Source organism: Clarias gariepinus, chromosome 18 (assembly GCF_024256425.1).
Source record: "Clarias gariepinus isolate MV-2021 ecotype Netherlands chromosome 18, CGAR_prim_01v2, whole genome shotgun sequence".
Classification (NCBI taxonomy): domain Eukaryota; kingdom Metazoa; phylum Chordata; class Actinopteri; order Siluriformes; family Clariidae; genus Clarias; species Clarias gariepinus.
In genome coordinates this window covers 8,310,001-8,326,670 of record NC_071117.1, presented here as the reverse complement: position 1 = coordinate 8,326,670, position 16,670 = coordinate 8,310,001, and the positions used below count along the sequence as shown (strand labels likewise).

General features: G+C 41.3%; 2 protein-coding genes across 4 annotated transcripts in view; both read right to left on the bottom strand.

Annotated features, from left to right (window-relative positions):
• Positions 1–1,658: 1,658 nt before the first annotated feature.
• Positions 1,659–11,541, bottom strand: khsrp (KH-type splicing regulatory protein). The gene is made up of 18 exons (XM_053477507.1): positions 11,304–11,541; positions 7,111–7,222; positions 6,956–7,015; positions 6,720–6,756; positions 6,566–6,624; positions 6,417–6,488; positions 6,283–6,340; positions 5,141–5,306; positions 4,955–5,053; positions 4,732–4,869; positions 4,356–4,458; positions 4,152–4,273; positions 3,688–3,990; positions 3,483–3,607; positions 3,305–3,393; positions 2,998–3,198; positions 2,743–2,915; positions 1,659–2,561 (listed from the first exon to the last, which is right to left on the bottom strand). The coding sequence occupies exons 1-18, from the start codon at positions 11,397–11,399 to the stop codon at positions 2,553–2,555; spliced, it is 2,022 nt and encodes a 673-aa protein (XP_053333482.1). The 5' UTR covers positions 11,400–11,541; the 3' UTR covers positions 1,659–2,552.
• A 3,563-nt stretch (positions 11,542–15,104) lies between these two features.
• slc25a23a (solute carrier family 25 member 23a) overlaps positions 15,105–16,670 on the bottom strand; it is an 11,002-nt gene continuing 9,436 nt past the window's right edge. For all 3 annotated transcript variants that reach the window (XM_053476920.1, XM_053476922.1, XM_053476921.1), the window contains exon 10: positions 15,105–16,191. In XM_053476920.1, the coding sequence (XP_053332895.1) occupies positions 16,010–16,191 (182 nt within the window). In that variant the 3' untranslated portion in view covers positions 15,105–16,009. The remainder of the gene's footprint in view (positions 16,192–16,670) is intronic.

Genomic DNA, 16,670 nt, shown 5'->3' with positions numbered 1-16,670 from the left:
TCTAAAGATAAGAGAAATGCGCTGCGTATTCATGATATCGCTCACGATTCGTTAAGTTCAGCCCAAATTATTCATTTTTACAAAAAAAAATATGCTGTGATTATCCCGAACAGGACACAAGACTGAAGCGTAACATTGTTGAGTGAACATGCCAAGGATCCTTAGAAGTAATGATGGTGAGGTGAAGCCTCATGTAGGTGTCGAGGCTTCTCAGCTAATACAGTAGTTTCACCAAAAGGTTTATTTCGTGAAGCTTCATTCATGGGGTCATTGTACTGCCATCTAGTGGACAACTTGTGTAGTAATTCGATCGTAACATCACTTGCAGCTGCAAGTAATGTAATTCTGCATGTCAGGTGTGTGTGATTAAAAATGCACTGTTCAAGTAAATGTTTATGCACATAATTATCAGAGTAACTGGAGATCTAGAAAAAGGAAATGTGAAAAAAATTAAAACAATAAAAAGAAAAACAACCTTTGTTGTCAACCTTAACTTTAAACCAAAATATTTTGTGTGCATTTTCTTTTTGCATATATTAAATAAGAAGTAAATTGAAAGTTCATCCAAGCTAATGATTCAGTCACGTGATTCTGGCAAACACGAGGCGTCAGGCTGCGTCCCATTTCAAAGTGTACTTCACTGGGTGTTCCCTACTCCCTACTCCGCTTGCAGGGCATGTCGGTGAAGGGAACCTCCCTCGATAAAACGCCATCATGCGGAAAAAAATTCGCTCTCCATATTTTAAGTAACATAACCTCTTACTGTGATTGATTAATTGATCTATTATCGATTAATTTTTTTTTTTATTTTTTTTCCCCTTTCCTATTCTATCTTCCATACATTGTTAATGATTGTTTCTCTCCAAACAGATGAAAAAGAAAAACAAAAAAGGGGCATCAGCACTGACGTCACTTCCTCAGTGCGTTACCATGGTAACAAGCCACTCGTATACCTGTCACTGCGGAAATTTCACACTACGACCATTAATATTGAATATATATTAAAACAAATACCATTATAAAACATATACTGTTTAAACGTGTATAACCTGTAAATAAATTATTGATTGATGTACATTTTGTGTCCTTTTAATAACATCGATAAATATAATCAAGCTAATTTCCTTTCACGCTCCAGCGAGACGCAATGACTTGTGGGACATTTTTCATTCCCTTTTCGGGGTGAAGTGAAAACCCTTTGTTTACTCGTCCCCTACACCCTTTGCAGCTCCCTTTAAACTAAACATTTTCCCTTTTCGCGGTTTGGAATCACACTAAACATGGTTGAACACTCCTAAGTGCACTTCAGGCCAATCGGAAAGCACCTTCCGGTTGTGACTAGTCATGTGACTCAGACACGCGCCTCGAAGTCAAGCTTCATTTGGACACGCCCCCTTCAGCGCGATACAAGATACGGTGCTTCTGCGTCAGGAAAACTACAACTAAAAATCCAGTGGTGTTTATCACACTTTTTTGTTCTATACACATTACAATAAACGACACATTACCACAATAATGAAATTGATCAGCTTAGTGTGCTGATCCTCTTCAGCACCTCATTTTGTCTCTTCTCTCCATCTCAACCATCAGAGAACCAGGTTTCTACTCAGCAGCGCCACTTTCTCCCCCTGCTGGATAAGAACTGCACTGCACACCGCTCAAGGCTTTCGGATTTTATTGAAACGTGTTCGAAAAAAAAAAAATTTTTTTTTACCTTACACAGTCTTGAGTGAAACGCCGGATCACATTTAATGAGATTATAAACAAAAGTTTGTACACCCTGCAGACTCGGTAGCAAAGTGAACGAAGACAAAAACATTCTGCATTTCGTTTTTTCCTTTTCTTTTTTCTTTTTTTATTGTGAAGGTTTTAAAAACAAGCGGTAAAAAGTAAAAAACAAAAACAACCAAGCGTTCAATATATAACCTCTATATAACAATAACGTTATCATCAGAGCTTCATGAACCTGGGAGGAACATACAGAAGGGGCATGAGATGAAATATTAGACATCATGCAAACACACGCGCGCACACACACACACTTGGGCAGCACTGAACACTTGGAGCTCTAGATGAAAGAAGGGGGGAAAAAAAAATGGGAATGTTCCAGACTAAACTGATTATAAAAGAAAATGTTTAAAAAGTCTAAAAACAAACCAAAAAAAAAAGAAGAAAAAAAATGTACAGTTTTAGATGTAGTAATACAATTATAAAAAAAAAAAAAAAAAAAAAAAAACACTAGAGAAAGGAAGAACAAGTCCGTTTTAAGGGAGGCGGGGTTAGCCAGCAATGACTCAAAAGCGTTCCCTTTCGTTTCCCTGGTGACAGAGTTTAATCACATTTAGAGGATGAGGAAAAAGGGGGAAAAAAAAAAAAAAAAAAAAAAAAGGTCAGCTACGCTTGGTTTTAGTCCATTTCAGTGAAGAGAGAAACTAAGGAGAGGAAGAATGAGAGAGAGAGAGAGACAGATCATTTACAAGGTCGTGTTTGTTCGCGTCCGTTCATCATTCAGGACGAGCGCCAGGGACGGGTGGAAGTGGGCGTGGCCAGGTTTACTGTGCCTGAAAGTGAAAAGAAAAATGTACATGAGTAAATAAAAAATAATTCCTGCGTAACAAGCTTGTATGGCATGTCTGGTGCTGGTTGCCATGGTTACACTAACATTCGACGTTAACAAAATGGGTTGGGTTTTATTCACATTTTTTCATGCAGGTGTGCGCGCGCGTGTGTGTGTGTACACACCTGTTGGCCCGGCTGCGTGGCTGCAGGAGCTCCGGGGTTCTGTGGGTTCTGGTTGTAATAAGCCTGTTGTCTGTAATACTCCGCCCAGGCGGCGCTGTAGTCAGTTTGTCCTGCTGCTCCTGTCGCTGCTGGAGCGCCACCTGCTGCTGGAGCAGCGCCACCGCCTGCCTGAGCTACACACACAAACACACACTCGTGTTTACTTCTCCGATTCACATATTGCCGGATCACATTAAATGACTCCGCTGTACTCACCCATTTTCTTGTAGTACTCCTCCCAGGCCTTGGTGTAGTCGGGCTGCCCCGTGTTCTGGGCTGCTTGGTTCTGGTCAGCGGGTGCTGGGGCAGCAGGTTGCGCGGCGGGTGCCTGGCCGGGCATGGCGCCCCCACCAGGCTGCTGGTAGTACTGCGCATAGTACGCTGCCCAGGCAGCACTGTGATCTGCTGCGGCTTTACCTAACACACACACAGGTTTAATTCTACACACCTGGAGTAAGAACCAGAACCAATCAGTCAGATCAAAGCAGGTCTAACAACAGGAGAGAAGTAAAGTGAGGCTCACTGGGGTCATGAGGTGCAGGCGGCTGCCACTGCTGGTAGGTATTTCCCCAACCCTGAGGGGGGTACTGATGGGCACCTGGAGGACCGCCACTGCAAACACACACACACCATGTTACACAACTCTGACTTCATACACACAGAATATAAAACGAGTTTAAAGTAGAAGTAGATCTACTCACTGTGGAGGAGCTCCCGGAGGTCCAGGCTGATACGGATTCGGGTTGTAGGGACCCATCGGGCCGGCTGGACCGGGACCACCGGGACCCCCGGGACCAGGCCCGGGACCTACAGGACACAGAGGACCCTATGGAGAGAGAAATGAGAACTGAGAAACGTTTATCATCTCATATGGAGGAAAGAAAAATAAATAACTCGTCTCTTCACCTCGATCTTGTCCTCGATGAGCTGCTTGGCGTGGTCGATCTGCTGCGGGTTGCCGCGGATGGTAAACAGTTTGAAGTTGGGGTCTCCGTTGGGCGGCGGCTGGCGAGAGATCTCCACGAACGCGCCCGTCTGCTGGTTGATGGACTTGACGTTCTCGCCTCCTCGGCCGATCACCAGGCCGCACTTGTGGGCGGGGATAGAGAAGGTCATCTCGCCGCCGGGGGGACCCCAGTTACCGGGACCACGCCCCCTGCCACGCCCACCACCTGGAGGCATACCTGCGCCAGGAGGACCAGGAGGTCCCTGAAAGAGTGACATTTTTAGATATCAATATCCAAATAATTAAAACCCATTCATCTTCATGATGCGTCATGATCTTTCTAGGAGGTTCTATTGAATATCCTTCACGCATCAGGATACGGATCTAAAACAAACATGTATGTATAGTATCGGCGTCTCCTCACCCCTCCCCCCTCCTCTCGGACACGGATGCTCTGCAGGAGCTCGTTGATGATGCCGGCGGCGTGCTCGCAGCGGTCAGGAGGCCCCATGATGTGAGCCACCTTATCGGGTCCGCTCCCGTCATCTAACACACACACACACACACACACGGGATCAGAATCGTGTACAACACTCCGGTTTAAAGAGAACAGAGTAGACACACTCACCTGGTTTAAACTGTATCCTGACTCCTGCATCGTTCTGAATCTTTTTGATCATCTCACCGCTTCGGCCAATCACAACACCCACGGAGTGACGCGGCACTGGGACCTGACCAATGACAGAGCAGCGTTACTCAGCGTATGAGTTCAGTATACAGTACATGTACCAGGGTGGGTCAAAGATTATCCGCACTCTGGCTGTGGAATTTATAAAAAAGACAAATAGCGCTGATGAGACCAACAGAAGGCTTAAAATCTTATAACTGGAGTGCGGATCATTTCTGACTCAACCTCAAAAAATATAATACGGGATAAAACACATACACCTTGAATTGTAGAAATCCTAAAGTAATAACTTTCACATCACATTACACACACATACCTCTATTCCTCCTCCTCCTCCGCCGCCTCCTCCACCACCACCTCCTCCTCCTCCTCCCCCCATGTGGGAGCCGTACTCGTTCCTGTCCCCAAACTGATCCCTCTCACGGAGAATCTCCTGCACCATCTCCCTCGCTTGCTGATACACAGAGAGAGAGAATCACTGCCTGGTTCTGTATAAATTTATACACACACACACAAAGTCAGTGAGCAGAGACACACACCTGAACTTTGTAAGGGTCTCCGATGATGCGGAGGGGTTTGTCAATGTTCGGTCCCTGAGACGGATCCTGTATCAGAATCATCTTCACACCAGCACGCTCCTACACACACACACACACACTTTAAAACATGATCGATAACCGAAAAGTGTGTGTGTTCTAAGACACAAGCAGATCGACTCCGCCCACCTGGAGCTGTTTGATGGTCTCGCCTCCTTTCCCGATGACGAGGCCGGCTTTCCCCGCGGGGATGATGATCTCCTGCGTGTGACCGCTCCCGTTCGACTCGTGGAAGGAGCTGGGGGGTGTGCCCCGTCCCCGCGACACGATGTCGTCCAATAGCATCTTGGCTTTCCTAGAGAGAGGGAGAGACAGATGATTTATAAAAGGAAAACCAATAAATCATACACGGAGAACTGTACAACAATTTATATTAATAATAAAGTGCACTGAGTGCAAAAGTTTGCATTCCCACTAAAGGATAGAAACGCCCAATACAACGACATCACTGTACCCTGGAAGCCGATTCGATTCTATAAGTATTCTAATTTTATAAATATTCCGACTCAATATTATGTTTCTCAATTGTTAAACTTTTTTAAAAGGTTAAAAATTTTAACAAATTAAATGTATCCTGTTCCGTATAACATTAGTTTTCTCCTCACTTAAAAACCCAAACGCAGTATTTAACCAATACAAACTAACCAAAGTTTAACATCAAACTTTAAATTAAATTAAAACTACACTGTTACTTCACAGCACGCCTCTCGGTCACCCAACAATCTCGACAAATAATTAAATTCCTACCACACGGGATGAAACTGTAAATAGTTGAAAATGCAAGTGCGCTGTGTGAGGGGCTGCAACGAGATTTATTTTTTATTTATTTTTTTACTCATTAGCTCTGGCGGTGTTTTGAGATTGATGTAAATGTGAGTAATGAGTGGGTTCCACATTAATTCATTCACAGAGTTTGGAGAATAAGGCAGATCGGAGGCTTTTAATGCGCAAAAATGTTTTTCTGTTGCATTAATAAAACTCCTGCGCTCCGTACAGAAGGTTTATATCTGACGCTGATCAGCGTCACGGACATCACACTGAAAACCAGACCAGGCCATCACTGAACCTAAGTATTCTTTGTTTATTCACATCTATTTTAATTATATTTTATAAATATTGTTTTTTATTCTTGTTTCCCTCTTGTACGATATTTTCCTTGTATTGGAATCTTTGTGTAAGATCACGGACAATCGAGTCAGTGTTCCCCTGAGCGTGGTTCTGTACGTGACAAATGAATTGTGAATTTGTGTGTGGCGGGTTTTTACACGTACTGGATGGACTCGTGAGACCCAGTAAGAGAGACGCTTCTGTCAGGTAAACCTCCACTGTCTGAAAAAAAACAAAACACTTTACACTCGTGCACACACACACCATTATGCATACACGAGTAAACACACACACACACCTGGAGCGATCTGGACCTTACACCCCGACTCCTGCTGGATCTTATTGATCTGCTCTCCTCCTCGACCGATGACTGTAGAGCAACACACACAAAGTTAGTACTGAACCATACAAAGGCGCACACCTGTGCGTGCGTGCGCGTGTACTTACTGAGGCCCACCATGCCATCAGGAACTCTGTACTCCTCTGTTAAAGCAGAAGGACGTCCACTGGTAAAGAAGAGAGATGAGAGTTAAACTCAGTACGGTGTGTGTGTTTATGGGATGTTAGGAATGGTTGTGTTTTTTGTCCTTAATGGTCTTACCTCTGCTGAGAGAGAGCAGCCAGCTGAGCGCTGATAGCTGTGAACACACACATTTAGTTCACATATACATCTCACACACACAATGTGTTTGGCATCTCAAGAGTCAACGTGACATTTATCTTTCTATAAGACCTGGTGTAGTGCGTGGTATTTGCTGTACACTTCCTCATGAATGAGCCGTTCCTATAGCAACAATACCACATTAAAAGACGGTGTGTGTGTGTGTAAACACTCACAGAGCGCTGTAGCGTTGTCCCTGTCGCTCTGAGGAGCCATCCTCTTGCTGTCCGGCTGATCTGAGGAGGAAAAAATAAATAAACAGCGTCAAACAAAGAACATAAGGCTAAGAGAAAGTGTGTGTGTGTCAATCACTGTGTGTGTGTGTTTGTACCTCCGTCCTCCAGCGATCGTTTCTGTGCTGAGAAAGGATATCCCTCGGCGGATACGCCACCGTTATTGCTCACAGGACCGACTCCAACGTCTCCACCGATTTTCGCTGCAATCTACAGAAGACGAAAATTTTTATTTATTTTTTTTCAGTACACACCTCAGACAACTCAGGACAATACATCAGTCCTGCGATAAACAATGTGACGATAGGGCTGGACAATAATTCGATATCAATATATATCGCGATATAATTTCTCAATAACGGTGATATGATTTTTAAACACATTTCAAAAATTTCAATATACATTTGAATATATGAGCCAACGTTTTTTCTCTCTTGCGATGCGGAATTGTAGGTAATCGTCTCCCCTGCTGGGTCTTAGTGCTCGTCTCTTACTAGTATAATCAACATCCGTGCATGCGTGTACCGTTTACTACAACACTGTGACCATGTGTGTGTGAGAAACATATTTAATTTTGTGTATGTTAGCGTTTTTGTACAGCATGTGTATAAAGCAAAAGCAAGCTCTCATAGAGGGTAAAGATCAATTTTCCTCTCCTCTCGCGTTTCGCGACAGAGTGGAGTTTGTGTGTTAGGCAGAGAGTGTGTGTGTCTGTGAGTGTGAAGCCGAAAGGAGTTGGGGGTGGGTGGGGGCTGTGTGTGTGTGCTAATTAGTGCTTACGGTGTTTGGAGACGGTGTAAGAGTTTGTGATGTAAGAGGGTTCGAAACTTACAATACGATAATGTGATGCTATAAAAGTGTTTTCGTTCCCACACTCTGAGGATTACGCTCGAAACAGAATCGGCCCAATGTGATCGGTCATGTCTGATCAAAGTGAAAAGTCGATACACGAACCAGAAACACATCACACTTAAAAAGAATCGCGATTCATAACTTAATCGTTCAAACATCCAAAATTTGAAATGACAGATTTGAACTGATTTAAAGTCAAACCATCACGAGTGTTTACATCCAGGTTTGTCCCTAAGCTACTCCTAATGAAAAGACATCAAGCACTTCCACTAATCTAGGTTTTTAAGTAGATCAAAGGAGTGTGTAACATTACACACACTGCAGTCAGACACTCTGCCAGTCCCGAAAACCCAACAGGACGGTAGGTTTAAGTGTTTCAATGTAACCCTGGAAGAAATCGGATTTGTAATGTGACGTTCTCACTGTGGAGCTCACTCGCGGGTCTGCAAAAGCAGGGTGCTTGTTTAATCACTTGTTTAATCATCAAAAACCCTCCCATGTTATCTGTAAAGTGTTCAATCGGACACTTTGTCACAGGCATACAAACAGGAGACTGGAATAATGTTAGAGCGGGTTTTACAAGACACAATCCTGGTTGTTTTACGGGATTACCATTTACAGCAGGTACAGCAGCACCTCGGCATACGAATGACCCGGCTCACATTTTTCTTAAGAACTAAAAGGAAAAAAAAAACTTGCTTAAGATTTAAAGACATAGCACCATGGTTGGGACCCATGTAGCAAGAAGAAAAGGGAGTCGCTTTTAGTTTGGTTTTAAAGCAGCCGGTGCCAAGAAGAATCATAAATTGAGGTTAAGTGAAATTTAATGTCCATTTAATTCATATTTTACTTAATTAACATGTCTTTTCTAAATGTTTTGAATGTGTTTATATGCAATAATATAATTATAGTGTTGGTATTTGGTAATACTTTTGGATGGCTGGAACACATTATCTGCATTTACATTATTTTCTATGTGACAATGTGTTTCACAATACAAAATTTCGCCTTAAGAACTCGCCTCAGGATCGTATTAAATTATCGTGCCGAGGTACCGTATGTGCAACAGTTCAGGCTATGTTGGATTGTATGACAAAGATCCTAGAGAGCACCATGACTAGAGTCTGTCGTAGAGACAAGAGACTGCTTTGTCCTGCCTGGACTACAATCAAGTTGTGACCACAGCCAGTCAATAAACTTGATAAACTGCTGAGCTAAACATCTACAGGTTGTAATTCATCCTCTGTTCCTTTGTCACGCTCATTTACACTTAAACGTCTCTCTATCGCCATGCGAGCCTGAGCAATTTTATTTAGTTTTTTTTACTAAAGTTACGTTTTAGACTTAAGATATATTTTATGATTTAATTTATGAACTATAAATAGGCTGTGAAACTTTTAAACCAGAGCTCAAAGCTCCAACACCACAAAGAGATAAATCAACTGCACCTTTTTATGTTTTATTTATTTTTAACTTTAAACTGCATTTAGAAAAAAACAGCTCACCCAGGTGCAGGTTTAACACAAAACGGGGTCATTTTCTTACAAAAATAATTATAATCACTAAAGAGCACAATTTTTATTTATGATCCACAGCTAATGCTAGTTTTAAAAATGGTGCAGAGATTCACTTATCTCCACACCAAGTAAATTTTTATTTTTGACAAACTATCTTCACGTCTATAACAGAGCCGAACGTTACCAGAATTGATTGGTTTTCAGTTTGACTGGCCGTGACAGGTAATCGCACGATCAGGTTTAGATATATAAACAATTCTGTACTGAGCTCTGAAGCTTCAGCTTAGCAACAGAAACATTTTTATCCCCCTTTTGGATTTTTTTTAGCCCAATTTTCACCCCTAATTTTAGTCGTATCCAATTCCTCCCCGTCACTAGGGGGCTCCCACAGTAAGGCTACTACTACCACTCAGTTGGGAGAGCTGAAGACTATCGCGTGTTTTTCTCCAAATCACGTGACGCCAGCCGACCGCATGTTTTCGAACTGCCTGCTCACGCACTGTCAGGGGCGGCGTAACACACTCTGAGGACAGCGCTATCCGCTCCTTCCACTTGTGCAAGCTTACAGATGCCCCTGATTGGCTGTAGAGCCGTGATGGGAACACTAAGTACCTCTAATCCCTCCCCTCTGAGAGAGCTCGGCCAATCAGCCGTGTTTAGACCTCCAGCTGCGAGAGGGTATAGCATCACCCTGGAACCGGCGAGCACTTTACCACCGCGCCACTCGGAGGCCTGTTACCCAACATTGCATGGGCTAGTATTTAATCTGCCTTTTCTTCAAAGCGAATTAGTCTCAAACCCACTCATTACACACTTAGACAAGTCTTTAAACAAAGCAAGCACAAAACAGTAAAAATGAACTTAAGTAAATAAATCACACTTAAGAAGCTCCATGCACTCGTTAAACCCGCCCGCTCGCTGTCAAGTTGAGACTTTCAAAGCGCATAAGCAAGGAAAATGTCACGTTTCTTTATGATCAAAGGTGGCACTCTCTGAACACCACATTTACATCCCATGCCATATTCATGTCACATGAATTATTCGTTGCATTTGATTTACAATAATTATGAAAGATGACAAACAAGCGATGCTCAGATAAATGTTACAAACTAACCTCAAATACAAGAGTTTATTGTTTAAATGTGAAAAAACTAATGTCATAAGAAACAGGCTACATTAATATACTAATAAAACATTTTAAAAGGCTTTAAATTTAACAAAATTGTGATATTTGTAAAATCGTGATACTAACAGAACCGAATCATCGTCTTAATATCGTATCGAGAGACGACCGGTGAGTCCAACCACTGGATAGTTCACACACAAACTCTAGTTTAGATCCATTTCACTGATAAACCCGAACTGTTAGCTTAGACAGCTAACTGTGAGCTATTTTTAGATTTTCCCTCAAAAACAACAAATATACAGAGTACAGTTCAGTCAGAGTTGATGAGTTTCACTCACGAGGCTAGTCATGGAAGCACGGCGGTTTTGCTAGCTGGACAAGTTAGCTTAGCAATGAGAAATAACTTCAGGTACATTTGTGTGTTTCTTTATAAAATTGCACCCGTTTTATGGCTAAAGTAAAAATAGGCACATGTAATGTACCACACACACACATAGCGAGAGAGCCAGAGTGTGTGTGTGTGTGTATGTCTTAAAGCGCCTCAGTGATGAGAGAAGGCCAGGCCTGGGTGATCAGACGCGCACGCGAGGCAAAACAATACGTTACCTTACCGCGCGCGAGCCACGACCAGCACGCGCTTCCTTTAAAAATAACCGTTAACAGAGCGCGCGCGCTCTTGGTGAGCGTGCTACATAGATTAGCTAGCTCGCGCCTCCACGTTTCGCGGCTCCTTTTTTTTTTTTTCTTTCAGGCCGCTCGCGCGCTCCCACTCGTGCTCTCTCTCTCTCTCTCTCACCTGCCGCGCGCGCTGCACCGCGTCGGCGAACGCGTCCTTCTTTATCCCCGCTGCTCCAGCCCCGGGAGGCGGCGGCACCGCGCTGTACTCCGACATTACTACTGCTGTAGAGAAAGAGAGAGACAGGGGGAAAGAGAGAGAAAGAGAGAGGGAACTGGGCCCGTTGTTGGAAGACGAGCGCCGGAGCTGGAAGGCGAAGTTAACGAGAAACAACGAAGAAGAAGGCAAGCGCGGTCGCGCCGCGGCGGTACCCGTACGCGCATTTCTATTGGCTCGCGTTTACGAGTCCGCGTCAAAACCAACCAATGAGAGCGCACGGTCTGCCTTGGCGTAAACGCGGGCCAATAGAAACGCGCGCTCGGGTGCCGTTTACGCGCACGCAAAGGCGGAGGCGGGCACAAAAAGACTTTTCTTATACACGATTGGCTAAGTGAAAGGTAGTGATGGCGAGATGCCTTCCTTGAAGAAACCTTGAAGCCTTCCAGCCAATTGGTTCACAAAAGGGTTCATTTCTCGAGGCTTTGCACACAAGCCCCCCCTACTGGTCAAAAAAATTAACACGGGTTGATGTGTTCATAGTCATTTAACCTGTACTGTATGTGATCCTCTCAAAACTGTCCACAACACTGTAGGTTGGAAATGGAAATTTCATTAAACTTCTGTATATATATATATATACATATATATATATATATATATATATATATATACATATATACAATGTACTATACATTTTCTATTGTGAGCATGAGATAATAACCCATTTAAACCATCTGTTGTTGTCTCCTCCTATTAACATGCTTGTTTGTAAATAGTGTTTATAAGATTTTCGTGCCTGTTACATTTTGATCAATGTGACTATTACATTATTATTTAATAATTTTTGTCATATAAGAGGGTGGGACTGTGATGTTTCCCAACTGGGACAATGGTACTAAGAAGATTAATAATAATAATAATAATAATAATAAGAAGAAGAAAACAATATAGGTTAGTGGATGTAAGTGTGTCTGAGAAGAGGAAAGAAGAGAAGGGCAGTCCATGTGCTTGTGCAACTGGTTGTTGTTTGGGGCGACACTTTATTCATTTTTATTTAAAAACAATACTACCTATGAACTGTGCAGAGATTCCTTTGGTTTATATATATATTATTATATATGAGATATGGGGCAGAGTACACCCTGGATTGGGTGCCAATCCATCGCAGGGCACACACACATCCCCATTTGCAATTTGGAAACACCAATTAGCCTAACCTGCATATCTTTGAACTGTGGGAGGAAACCAGAGTTCCCAGAGGAAACCCATCAAGCAGGGAGAGAACATACTGGCCAGGAATCGAACCCGGACCCTGGAGGTGCAAGGCAACAGTGCTAACCACTACACCACCGTGCCGTCCAATAACATAAAAAAAAGAAGAAATCTTTTCTGTCAATACATGGCCGCAAGATTCAAACCACTTCCTGAACTGTCAATCGCAGTGAGGCTTTAAACGTCATTCATGTCGCCGTAAACAATACAGGCCTCAAAACACGCTTCACTAAATAGTTCCTGGATTTCTCGACACACGCCTCGAAGCATCGGCACAGTACGTCCCATGACTACTGAAAGGTTTCAGATAGATATTTATTATTTATAGATATATGATATTTATTGGTAGTTAAAAGTACTCTTTATTTTTTTACTTTTACGATTTTTATGACTCCGTAAAAAAAAAAAAAGTTTATTAATTTACTTAGTTTTAATTATTCAATTATGAATTAATAATTATTTAATGTCGTGGTGATTTTGCATATAAACAAATAAATGTAAATAACATGGGACATGTTTACTGTATCAATGTTACACACAAACACTGACCAAGATGTCATTATTTTTAATAACTTCAGCAAGCATGCGTTTAACTTTACACCGTTCTGCAAACATCACTCACGCTCCAAACGTTGTGTAATGTAAAAAGAACACACAAATACAACCTTTAACCAGAATTTAGTAGAAGCATGAACATACTACAAATAAAAACAATATGCATAATTTTACAATTTATAATATATAAATGATGTATCACACACACACTGTGCATTGATGTACACGCTCACAAATATGTTTTTTAAGGCTTCATTGGATATAAAAAGTAAAATGTAAATGTTTTTAGATAACGAAGCACTTCATAAAAGTTCTACACTGAATCTTTCCCACAAAGAGTCCCAACTGAAACAACTTTTGGGTCTCTAAATTGACTAAGTGATGTCATTTCCTATTAATCATCCAGTTTGCATCGCTGATGAAAAGGTCAGAAGAAATTTCAAGAAAATCTCTTCACTATTTAAAGAACCCTTAAAGAACATGTCATTAATTTCTTTTCTTTTTTTTTCCAGCAAAGATTCAGAGTAGAACAAAAAAACAAAACAATTCAAACAAACTATTTCAGAGTGCACAAATCATGGAAGAAATATGTTTAATAGATGTAATAATAACAGAAATATTCTTATTTTTCATCACTATCATACATGCAGTAAAGTTACAAACTTAGAATTCATACTTTTTTGTTTTGTTCATTCCTCTGTGTAAACCTCTATAGGCTCTCTGGAGAACCCTGCAGCTGAGAACCTTCCCTCACGAAAAGTTTCAAGGTTGACCCGTTTTTAAGAAGCTAACAACTCTTAATCATGTAAGGAACCCAAGACGGTCCTTTCTGTTATATCTCTATGCACGTACTCTGATAAGAAATTGTCATATAATTTGTTATTACAAACTTTTGTAGCATAATACTCATACACATATATAAAATGTGCAGAATTACAAAACTAATCATGGCCTCGATTAGACTTTAAACATCTTTGGTTTAGGTCTTGAGGGCTTAAAACATTCCTCTTCATGAAAACATCAGGGTTTTTAATTGTATCCCTGATAACCTGAGGGGTTTTTGAGCTCACAGTGTGCGTTTGAGTTTAACTGATCAGATGTTAAGACCTTGCTAAAGTTGCCATAACCAGGATGTAGTTCCATGATATCACCTCTAGAGGGAGATGTACGATTAGGATTTGCACTCATCCCGTACTGCAGCAAAATACCCCCACCTAGCGGTAGTCTAGTGACACTGCAAGGATATGTTTAAGTAAATTTGGGTCAACTTGTAAGATAAATAAATCAATTTTATGTAAACATACAAATAAGTATGTACATAAATGTATTAGAAACTGTATGTATTTCCACCAAATGTCCACTAGATCGCAAAATCAAAATAGCACTGTCCTAATTTGCAGGACACAAACCTTACAAAATCAGTGACACACTTTTAACTTTTGGTTTAATAAAATTAATTTCCACACAAATCTGTGTATGCTCGTTCAACCACTGATAAATGGAGTTCGCCTCTGTTTCATGCAAACAATTTTTTAAAAAGCTACATTTGCTTAAATTTAAGACAATACATTATGAAATGTAAATCTGGGATAATAAAAAATATTGAAAACACACTGACACACTGTGATCGCCTTTATGAATAAATATGGACGTAAATTGTAATTGTGAATTCGCTTTCTCCTGATGTAGTTCCATGATATGACCACTAGATATAGTGTACGACTACAATTTGCGCGCAACCCCTTAATATACAGTAGCAGTACAGACTCCCTCTAGTGGCCATCTGGTGAAACTGCATTAAGTCTGTGTATATTTAACAGGAATTTTGGTACAGTATATAATTTAATTTTTTTTTCAAAGCAAAAGCAAAATCAAAATTATAAAGTGTCTCTGAAACTCTAACAAAATACAACATTTCCAACAAGGGAATGGGGTCAAAAGGGGTCAGAAACACTTTTTTCCATTGTTTCATGGTCACACTTCCACACGGCAGTTAAGAAAATAGATCTAGTCTCTTACATATTATATATATAAAATATAACACATGCTCATTTACATGCAAACTTCACACGCATTTTAAAAAAAAAGCAGCTCATGCTCATTTACACCATATTTTCCAGAATATAAACCTTCAATCCGTCTGTCAGGCCTGAAAACTTCTCCTGGTACTGTAGGTCGGCATGCTGAACCTTATTAAAATATGCACCTAATCCATGCATTAAACACAACAGACGCAACAGGTTTTTATAATCTGGAGAATATACGGTATATATACAGTATCTTGCGCACACACACACACTCACACACACTTTTATTACCAAGAATTAACAGACACTTTAGTGTTCATGTCACCTCGCAAGGAGGACAGCCTGTGAGTCTGAATGTGAGGACCCTGTTGATCAACAGCACAAATAAACACCAAGGAAATAGAGAAATAACACGTAGCTAAATATTTATAGATCACAGTCTTGCTGATAATCTGTAAAACATCAACGTCAGCCATCATTAGGTTTTTTTTGTGCATGTTTAAAATTTAATATACATTAATATTACTGATTAAATAGATTTTTATATTTTATTTTTTTTATTTATTACAAAATGTCCCGAGTGTAGCCCTGTTGATTTTCAGTCAGAATGTTCAGTAGAATTCGAGCTTTCATCGTCTCTGGCTTCGAGAGCAAATCCTCTCTTTGGTCAATTCATCTCTCCATCACCGAGAGCATTAACAAGCTTTTCACTTACTCTTCCTTCTCTTTCATCTCTTACTCTGTCTATCATTTCATATAAAGACTCTCCTCAGTCTCTCTCTCTCTCTCTCTCTCTCTCTCTCTCACACTCACTCACTTTCCCACCCCTAGTACTTTCCTCATGTGTTCGTACACCACGTAGGAGATGCTGACGGCGGGAATGACCTTGAGGAAGTTAGGCGCGATGCCGCGGTACAGTCCCACCACGCCCTCCTGGGCCATGATGCTGCGGAACAGAGCGAGCATGGAGAGCTGAGGGGCGCCTTTCACCGACGCTGAGGAGCAACAACAACGATCACGTCAGTTCATCCATCAATCAAACAAACCAATCCTTCATTATTCAACACATTTATGCTTTCAGTTATTCCAACATCCATCCAACCAACCAGTCAGCCAAGCATTCATTCAATATCCAGCCAGCCAACCATCTGTTTATTCATCCATCCATCCAGTCAACCATCCATTCATTTAAATATCCAATCAACCAGCCAATCACCCATCAAACCATTAATCCAGTCAATCATTTATTCATTGATCCAGCTGTCTATACCTGCTAACTATTCATCCATCAATTTCTACACTTTTCCATCCATCTATTCAAACATTCAGCCAGCTATTCATCCATCCATTCATCCATGGTCTGCCAGACATCCATCCAACCAACCATTCAGCCAATCATTAATGTAATATCCAGCCAGCCAACCATCTGTTTATTAATCCATCCATCCAACCAACCATTCAGCCAATCATTAAT

Excerpts from the sequence above, each read along its gene's own strand:
- khsrp (XM_053477507.1), bottom strand. The coding sequence starts at position 11,399 with ATGTCGGAGTACAGCGCGGTGCCGCCGCCTCCCGGGGCTGGAGCAGCG. Across the intron at positions 6,625-6,719 it reads GCTGCTCTCTCTCAGCAGAG|TGGACGTCCTTCTGCTTTAA; the intron begins GTAAGACCATTA and ends CTTCTTTACCAG. Across the intron at positions 4,459-4,731 it reads GAGGAGGAGGAGGAATAGAG|GTCCCAGTGCCGCGTCACTC; the intron begins GTATGTGTGTGT and ends GTCATTGGTCAG.